General features: G+C 38.2%; 1 protein-coding gene across 4 annotated transcripts in view; it reads right to left on the reverse strand.

The window, feature by feature from the left end:
• The window catches only part of Stxbp5 (syntaxin binding protein 5), a 144,687-nt gene that overhangs the window by 36,854 nt on the left and 97,325 nt on the right, over window positions 1-10,508 (reverse strand). For all 4 annotated transcript variants that reach the window (XM_055608057.1, XM_055608056.1, XM_055608055.1 and 1 more), the window contains exons 17-18: window positions 6,960-7,085; window positions 5,154-5,305 (exon numbers count right to left, since the gene is read on the reverse strand). In XM_055608057.1, coding sequence (XP_055464032.1) covers window positions 5,154-5,305; window positions 6,960-7,085 — 278 coding nt within the window. The remainder of the gene's footprint in view (window positions 1-5,153; window positions 5,306-6,959; window positions 7,086-10,508) is intronic.

A 10,508-nucleotide genomic window follows, 5' to 3' on the forward strand; every position in this document is an offset into this window, starting at 1 on the left:
CACCACCACCACCACCACCACCACCACCACCACCACCACCACCACCACCATCATCATCATCATCATCATCATCATCATCATCATCATCATCATTTTGTTTGGGAGGGATATGTGGGGGAAAAATACTTGCATGCCATTAGTACATATGTGGAGAACAGAGGACAATTCTGTGGAGTTGGCTCTCTCTTTCTACCTTCATGTGGGTAACAGGGATTCAGTGCAGATTGCCAGGTTCCCACAGCAAGAACCTCTATTCACTAAGCCTCCTTAATAGCCCAGTCACCTTCGTGTTTGCCTGTGAATTTGTCTGTGCATCACTTATATGCATCACTTATATGTCCTGGAGGACAGCAGAGGGTAATGAATTCCCTGGAACTCATTGTGTGTGCTGAAAACCTGTGTGTTGCAGGTCCTCTGCAAAAGCCATGAACATTCTTAACCACTGAGCCATCCTGCTCCCCCTTCTCCATTTTCTTTACACTCAGAGCATCAGTTACACATCAAACCTTAAACTAGAACTAAACTGCCTTTCAAATTAACTGATATTTACAAGATTTTGCCTTTATCAATTTGGGAACTGTTACAATTCTCTTAACCACATGATCATCCTTATTCAATGAAGTAATTGAATTTCCATTAGTTTTTATACTTCTCAGAGGGAAAAGTCATTGTTATATTTAATGGAAAGCTGAGAAATGAAACTATTTAACTCTATTTTGTACTTTCCAACTATAGGTTAAAACTGCCCTTTTTTCATTATTATTATTATCATTATCATCATTTATCATAATTTATTCAATTTGTATTCTTGCTATAGCCCCCTTCCTAGTCCCCTCCCAATCTCACCCTCCCTTCCTCTTCTCACCCTATGCCCCTCACCTAGTCCACTGATAGGGGAGGTCCTCTTCCCCTTCCTTCCACCATAGCCTATCAGGTCTCATCAGGACTGGCTGCACTGTCTTCCTCTGTGGCCTTGTAAGGCTGCACCCCCCAGGGGTAGGTGATCAAACAGCCAGCCACTGAGTTCATGTCAAAGACAGTTCCTGTACCTATTATTAGGGAACCTGATTGAAGAGTGAGTCTATGGGCTACATCTGAGCTGGGGTTGGGGTGTCATTCTCTTCAGGGCCACCAGGGCCTAGTTTGTTTGTTTTTATTCTGTTGGTCTCCCTGTTGAGCTGCTGTCCCCTCCAGGTCTTTCTACCTCCCCATTCTTTCATAAGATTCCCTGCACTTGGCCCAAACTTTGGCTATGAGTCTCAGCCTCTGCTTCGATAACTTGATCAGTAGAGTCTTTCTAAGGCCCTCTGTGGTAGGCTCCTGTCAGTTCCCTGTCTTCTCTTCTTCCGAGTGTCTATTGCATTTGCCTTTCTTAATTGGGTTCCTAATTTTTTACCATATTTTCTTTAAGAGCAAATACTGCTTTACTTCCATTATTTAGAAGTGAGACTTAAAATTTGACTTGGTACTTACTGGTATCAGAAACATTTTTATGCAGTTTTTAAAACACTTCTATAAACATCTCTTTGTTCTGTGTGCATGCATGTACCTGTGGGTGTAAACAAGTCACTGCTGCAATGTGCATATGCAGGTTCGAGGAGAACCTGTGGGAACTCTTCACTTCAGTGATCAGAATTGAATCCAGTCATCAAGCTTGGCAGCAAGGGTCTTACCTGCTTAGCCATTTGCCAGACCCCTTCACAATCTAAAGTTGAAACCCTCATACACTGAACATGCATACACACACATGCACACACACTTCTTTTCACACTTTCACTTTTTATGGGTTAAATTATTCACCGTTAACCTGGTCTGAAATATTAAATGGTAAAGTCTAGAAATAATTCTTAAATTTTAAGCTAGGCACCTCTTTGAGTATTGTGTTGTCCTACTGCATAGGACGTGAATCATTATGCCATCCTAAATACATATCTGTTTGCCCATTAGTCACTAGTAAGTGTCAGTCTTGCTCACTGACTAGATAGCCAGTGCTGTGGTGCCTTTGGTCAAGCAGCTCACAAACTGCTCTGGAGCACAATGCCTATTACCACAAGAAGGAGGGTGAAGACATCAGGAAGACATTTTGAAAGACAGAAACCATATACACATAACTTTAATGACAGGAACATTCATTGTTCATTTTAGTTACTTTTGATAATCTTACCGTGCCTCACTTCTAATGAAATATTATCACAGGGGTGTATGTGGACAAACCCACAATACACAGAGGGTCTGCGACAGGTTCAGGTATCAACTAGGCTCAAGCATCCCTGCGACAGTTTTACAATTTTCATTCCATATTTCAAGTATTAATTCCACTGTAATGTTAATACAGCTGACATCTTCAAACTCCAAATGTTTTATCCTATAAAACAAATTCATGACTGACCCTACAATCCTAATCAAAAGAGACAACATCTATTAGTAGTAAGTACAGTTCTCCATTCATACTAATCTATTAACCAAGGTTTTAGAACACTGTGACGGTACATGTGCCTCAAATCAAGAACAAATTACCAAAGAAAAAGCAAAAACAAAAAAAAGAAAAAAGAAAAAAGAAAAAGAAAGGAAGAAAGAAAAAGCAAGTAAGCTAGATGCTACAGTACATGTCTGTAAACCCAGTGCTAGTCTGTGTGTGGTTTGTGTGTGATATGGTGGTGGTGATGGAGACAGGTGTATCCCTTGACTCACCTGCTTTGAATTTTAACATAGTGTTTCAGCAGGCTAGCCATGAGCTTAAGAGGCTCCTCTTGCCTCAGCCTCCCACATCCTAGAATTGTAGGCATCACCCCAACACTAATTTATCAGTACAATTAAAGAGTTTTAATACAAATTATTGTATAGTTACTTTTATATGAAAAATAAGTTGTTTTTTCTTTTTAAATCTGAGGCACAAATATTGGAAAGTACTTTATTGGAAAGCACTTTAAAAAATTAAGCCTCCAAGTAGGGTCTGTAGTTAGGGGAGCAGGGACTTTCTCTGGCCTGAACTCAGTGACAGGCTCTCTGATCACCATCTCCTGGGCCAGAATGCAGCCCTGCCAGGCCACAGAGGAGGACAATGCAGCCAGTCCTGATGAGCCCTGATAGGCTAGGGTCAGATGGAAAGGGAGGAGGACCTTCCCTATTAGTGGACTAGGGGAAGGGCATAGAGGGAGAAGAAGGAGGGAGGGTGGGATTGAGAGGAAATGAGGGAGGGGGCCGCAGCTGGGATACAAATTGAATAAATTGTAATAAATGATAAAAATAAAATAAAAAAAATGTACTGCCTGGAAAAAAAAATTTTAACCCTCTTTTTCCTCCCTTCCATGCAGCACAGCCTCTTCTGTCACAGGGATGTGAATCCTAGTTTTACGTTTTTAATTTTTATTAAGAAACCTTAAATAATGATGATGCAAAAATAAATAAAAACAGTAATGATGAAGTGAGGCATAAAAATTTAATAAAAATAATTAAAAGTAATTATTTTATTGGTTTAAAATACCAATAAAAACTTCAAATAAGTTCTCATATGCCTGACATCTAATTCTTCAATATAAATGAAGTAAATAATAATATAAATTATATTATGAGATTTACTGTGGAATAACATAGGATGTAGTAAAACTTAAGAAAAAATTGAATAGTATAATAAAACTGGTCTCTATCTTTACATAAGGTTGGGCATTTAACTACTAGCAATTTAATGTAAATCTCTGAAAGAATAACATGAAAAGAAATTAATTTTAAGACTAGTAAGGTTTTTACAGGTTTATAAAAATTGGATTTTTTTCTCCAGAAAAAAAAAACTGTCATGAAAATGTTTTAATATTCTTACATAAATATTTCTTTATTTGCTTTAGTAATAAATTGGGTTGGGCATACTGTTTAAATAGCTATTATGAGATACATCTAAAAAATGACTTTAGTCTCTTAGATATAAAGTATTTTAGTTAGTATATAAAATGAAAAAGACAGCAATGATCTTACAAAGAACAAAATGTCAAGACATAAATGACTTACTTATAAAAGAAGAACGGAGTTTTTTCACAGATTCAGAATACAAGCTAGAAAGGCCGCACATGCAAGGAGTCCCAAGCAGCATACCTTAGTGAGCAATGAGGTGGGAGGGAAAAAAAGGAGACACACACTAGAATGGCATGGTTGAAACAGAATTTCTGCTGAAGATATACATGACAAAATGATCTGACTCACAGACAAAAAAAAGCAAAACAAACGGAGAAAAGAAAATTTTAACCACTAAGCAAAAAGATAGAAGGGCCAATATTACCTTTTTTGTTTGTTTGTTTATTTTCTCATGTATTACAAACTTGGTAGTTATCATTAGCCAATAATGTACTGACTACCCTGAATGAAAGAGAACTTTAATTCTGTGGACTGAAGAGAATGTTTAGACCAGTTCCCTAAATAGTGTTCCAGTGTTCACCAGTATTCCGCAGAAGAGTTAAACAGGCCCTCAATTGTTTCCCCTCAATCCTTGGTCTAGGTGGAAAGGCCCACAGGAAAATTAAGCCCATATTTCAATTATTCAGTTATTGCTAGAGGTCTCATTAGTATTCTATATGTCATATATACAAAATTATTTGCTGTATATCATAAAGTAAAAAACAGGCAAGAGGTATAGGATACTTAGCTAAAAATATGTGTCCTATATTTTAAGAGATATCAACATTAAAACATTTATTATTAATGCTAGATACTTATCAAACACTAAAGATGTGAGAAAGACTTTGTGCTGAATCAAGGCTATGTGTGGAATGTCCTGAGTCAGGTATGCAATCACCTCTGTGCCCACACTTTCACACAGGAATGAATACTTGATTAAAATGGTTAAAACTCAATTATTGCCTTACAGGGACCAGACTATAGAACTTTAAGATCTATTTGTATTCTATAACAACTGGACATATATTACTAGTATTATGCCTTAGTTCAAGAAGTGTGACACTGGCTCTCTCCTGACATTAAATAAAACTTTAGGTTACTAAGAACCAAGGAAGACATAACGGGACCACAAAGCAGAAATAAGATTCTTGCTGGTTTTGAGTTTACAGATCAGACGAGCTGTGAGCTGAACTGAACTGCTGCACCACAGGGCTGCATGCTTGTGTGTTCACAGCACATCAAGCTCAGGGGCTTTATTCCCTTTTTACCTCCGGAAGGCTGCCGAGATTTGCGAGGTGACCGGGGTTCTCTCCGATAAGGGTCGTTTGAGCCATATAACTCAATGGTGCCGAGGTTAAGCAGTACTGCTTTCTGGAGGTAGTCAACCATTGCAATGCCATTACAGTTGCCAAAAACCACCCTGGCAACGGGAAAAGCACAAGTATTTTAGTGCAAACATGTTATTAAAGGAAATGTAAATTACTAATTGGAAGAAAATAGGATGGTGGGTCTTTCAGAAATTTGTTTCCCGTTTATTAGAGTGTGAAGTTGTATGTGTGAAAGCTCACACGGAAGTTAGAGGATGATCCTAGGGAGTTGGTTCCTTTCACCTTCAGATCTGATGATTCACCTCAGCTGCCTGAAACTAAAGACAAATGTAGACATGGGAACAAGCCCATCTCAAGGAACTGTTCAAATTTCTATAGATATTATGTAGAACATTAAATCGAGTGTCAGTGCCATTTCTAAGAATATTTGACACAGAAACTGAAGTTTGATCAGAAATAAAACCCTCCCACTCTAAGCAATGTAATGTCTTCATTATGTTCCTGGAAAATGTAATTATAGATTGGAATAACTTCAGGTAATTCCTCTGTCAAAATAAAAAGGAAGTATAAGTCTTGGAAAACTCCATTTGAGGTGTTCAAAATGCTTTCTTCATTACAGTTTAGGAACTACAATATAATTTGTCATGAATAAAGGATTCTTATTCTGTTTGAGCGCTCTTGAGGCACACTGAAAGCTGGCATGTACAAAGGAGCTGCATTCATAGTCACAGGACAGATAAGACTTTGAAAAGGAGATAATGATCTCAAAGAAGAGAACTTCCATTCAGATCCAGGTGATACTACGCATGAATGTACAAAGGAAGCAGAAAATCAGATTTTTCAACTGAAGTTTTAAATATGGATCTATACATTAGGTAGTCTTGGCAACTAATTTAAAGCTTAAAAATCCAGAAAGTGCAAAAATTCCCACCAACAAACAAGCCCATGAACACAATAATTCCTGTAATTAATCAATTAATTTTTAACTACTTTTAAAACTTCATATTTTTTTTTTTAATCTGCTGTTTGCTTTTTTTTAATGGTAATGCTCAGTAAAGCATTTAGAAGGTGGAGGCTTGTACTCTTCCATTATAAGGCAGCCAATAAAAGATAAAAAGGCCTCTCAAGCTTACAATCAGTCTATGCTGGATGTGCAACTTCAAGAGACTGAAGACTGATAGTTGCTGGTGGGTGGGGCTGGTGACAAGTGGCCCCCTAAGGTTACAGGTGAGGACAAAGACAACAGTTGTGCAAGAAAAACACTTCTGTAACTAGACAGTACATAAGCAGTTTCTTCCTGTGATGCTCAGTTTTATGAGAACAATTACAGCTGCATATAGGTGGATACTCTGTTAAACTACTGCTATCCCCTTACAAATTTGTACAAGTTAACTTTGTACAATGATGCAGTTATCTATAGAATCCATTTATAGAATCTTATGCTAGCATTTAGGAGAAACATGTGAAAACTGTTGCTGCAGGAACACACTGACGAGGGTATTCTGACTTCAGCACTTCACCTCCAATTAGCATTTACCCAAACTTTATATCAGTGGTCACAGCACTACTCAAAGCAAAACTGTGTTCCCACCAAAAGCACCAAATATAGTCTGAAATTATAGTCACACAGCACCACTTTAGGTGATGATATAATAAAGCCAAAATATTTTATACTTAAATGAAAAAAATGTATAGGGAATACTACAAAGAGACCAGGGAAACAAAACAACAACCCCTCCTACTTACAGCCCGTAAGAAGAATTGAGCGCCAGGCTGGTGATCTGCTGAGGAGGCTCTCCACCCACCCACACCAGCTGAATAACCAGCTCTGTCTGGTAACCTGGAGACTGTTTAAGTGGTGAGTTCTTAACTCTGAAAAAAAGAAAAGAGAGAGAGAGAGAGAGAGAGAGAGAGAGAGAGACATTAGCTTTTAAGCATATTTCCAATGAATGGACTGCCCTACGCATATGAAATCATACAGTCATGCAAGAATGGTTTCATATAGGAAACCACAGTAGATTTCCTAAAATGTAAAAATCAGAACATTGTGTTCTAGAAGTATTTAACCTAGTAGCAGAGATGAATACATACCTACATGACAAAGGTAGGAAATTACTGGCAAATTATGGATAAAAAGTGGGGAGACTGTTAAGCATGAAGAATAAGAGAAAATGAGTGAGAAAAAGAAGAACAAAGAACAGGGAAAGAGGGCTAAAGAATGAACAAAAGCAACAATAAGAAATCAAAAAGAAAAAATTTAAAAATGCATGAAAACATAAAGCTTAAAATCATACAAAAACAAAACAAAACACTATGGAAGTAAAAACCAAGCAGGATCAACTGATCTATAGTGGGTAACGACTTTTAACACACAAAACAAAGCAAAGCATTTTTTCTGATTGTTGAGGTTCATTTGGTGGCTATATATGCCAGACACTGTAGACTAGGTGGGCCAGTTAGGAAATTCCTTTGGTTGTTCTGACATGAAATAATATTTTAAAAGTAAATTTTGAGTACATTATGAGGTAAGACCTGAGGTGGCTTATAAGGTCTGGGAAGGTATAATAAACCTTATCCATGCCCCACTCTCACTCCCAATGCACCCCTATGCCCTTCCCCTAGTCCACTGAACATGGGAGTCCTCCTCCCCTGCCACCTAACCCTAGCTTATCAAGTCTCATCAGGACTGCCTAGATTTTCTTCCTCTGTGGCCTGGCAAGGCAACCCTGCCAGGAGAAAGTGATTAAAGAGCAGGCAACTGAGTGCATGTCAAAGACAGCCCCTGCTTCCCTTACTCGGGAACCCACATGGAGATTGAGCTATCTATGGGGTACGTCTGAGCAGGGGGTCTAGGTCCTCTCCATGCATGGTCCTTGATTGGTGCATCAGTCTCTGCAGAGCCCCAGGCTCAGATTTGTTTGCTTTGCTGGTCTCTTTGTAGAGTTCCTGTCCCTTCTGTGTCCTTCTATCCCTGACCCCCTTCTTCCATAAGATTCCCCGTGCTCTGCCAAAAATGTTTGTCTGTCTTTGCATCTGCTTCCATCCCCTGATGGGTGTAGCCCTTCAGAGGACATTTACGGTAGGCTGCTGTCTTGTTCCCTCTCTTCTACTGCTTCTTATCCTCTCCATAGATACTAAAAAAGCATCTGATAAAATCTAACACCCGTTCATGTTTAAAGTTTTGGAGAGATCAGGGATACAAAGCACATACCTAAACATTACTATGGTAAAATACATAAGCCTATAGCCAACATCAAACTAAATGAAGAGAAAATTAATCAATTCCACTGAAATCAGGGACAAGACAAGGCTACCCACTCTCTCCGTATCTCTTCAACATAGTACTTGAAATTCTAGCTAGTGCAATAAAACAAGTAAGGATATTAGGGAGATACAAATAGGAAAGGAAGAAATCAAAATATCACTATTCACAGATGATATGACAGTATACATGAGTGACCCTAGGAGACTTCTACAGCTGATAAACACCTTCATCAAAGTGGCTGGATATAAAATTAACTAAAAACAACAACAACAACAACAACAAAAACACCAGTAGCCCTCCTGTATACAAAAGAGAAAAGGGCTGAGAAAGAAATTAGGGAAACAATACCCTTCACAATAGCCACAAGAAACATACAGTATCTTGATGTAACTCTAACCAAGCAAGTGAAAGAGTTGTATGAAAAAGACTTCAAGTCTCCAAAGAAAGAAAATGAAGAAAATATCAGAAGATAAAAAGCACTCCCATGCCCATGGACTGATAGGATTAACAGTAAAAGTGGCCATCCTACCGAAAGCAATCTACAGATTCAATGCAATTCCCATCAAAATACCAACACAATTCTTTACAGACCTTGAAAGAACAATTCTCAACTTCATATGGAAAAACAACAACAACAACAACAACAACAACAACAAAAACAGAATAGCTAAAACAATCCTGTACAATAAAAGATCATCTGGAGCTATCTCCATCCCTGATCGCAAGCTGTACTATAGAGCAACAGTAATAAAAACTACATGGTACTGGCACAGAAACAGACTGGTGTATCATGGAATCAAATCAAAGACCCAGGAATAAGCCCACACACCTATGGACACCTGATTTTTTGACAAAGATGCCAAAACCATACAATGGAAAAAAGATAGTCTCTTTCACAAATGGTCCTGGTCTAACTGAATGTCCACATGTAGAAAAAATACAAATAGACCCATATCTATCACCCTGTACAAAATTAAAGTCCAAGTGGATCAAAGACTTCAAAATAAAACCAGACACACTAAACCTGTTAGAAGAAAAAGTGGGGAAAAGCCTGGAACTCATTGGCACGGGAGACAACTTCCTGAACAGTTCACCAACAGCACAGGCTCTAAGATCAACAATTAATAAATGGTAGAGGTTTTTTTTGTCCAATTTTTCTATTGCTGTAACAAGAGCTGCTGAAAGAAGCTGAAGAGTTGCTTGTCTCACAGTTCTAGGAGACATAGTCCATCATGGCAGGATGACCTGGCTGTGGGAGTATAAGGCAAGTGTGTTCTACCAGATGGAGAGGAAGTAAGGAGAGATGAGTGTGGGTGCTCAGTGGCTTCCTACTTTCCTTTTCTTTGTTGGCCCTGTAACCTTAACACAGCACATTCAACCTCTTGGGAAATACCCTCACAGACATGCCCAGAGGCCTGTCTCTTGGGCAACTCCAAACCCAGTCAACTTAAGAATAAAGAGTAGCCATCTCACTACATATCACTACAAATCTGCTCCAAAGTCTATGGGAATATATATTAATTATCAATAATAGTAAATTATAGATATATATATATGTGTGTGTGTGTATATATATTTATATATATATATATATACATATATATATAAATGTATAAATGGTTGTATTTTACTGTTCATCAAGTACCAAGAAATTATACAGAATGATTTCAGGTTAGTCAAATTTAGAAGAGTAGTTTGGAAAAGGTTGACCATAGACTCATAGTAGCCATGCTGTCTGCACAAGAGAAAACAAAGATCAAACTAGTCAACATTTCAGCACAGATTTCAAGCTGTAGAGCTACTGACTGTTGATGGCTACTGGAGAAAGGAGAGCCAGTTTTCTTTAAGGGTGTTGCTCCTTTTAGGCTGACCATGATCCAGGAAAAAGAGCCAGACCCATGAGTAAAAGGACAGCATTAATTAGATTCAGTGGGAAAGAAAGGAAAGGAAAGGAAAGGAAAGGAAAGGAAAGGAAAGGAAAGGAAAGGAAAGGAAAGGAAAGGAAAAGGAAAGGAAAGGAAAGGAAAGGA

This window comes from Psammomys obesus, unplaced genomic scaffold, assembly GCF_907164565.1.
Source record: "Psammomys obesus unplaced genomic scaffold, mPsaObe1.curated_primary_1811, whole genome shotgun sequence".
Lineage (NCBI taxonomy): Eukaryota > Metazoa > Chordata > Mammalia > Rodentia > Muridae > Psammomys > Psammomys obesus.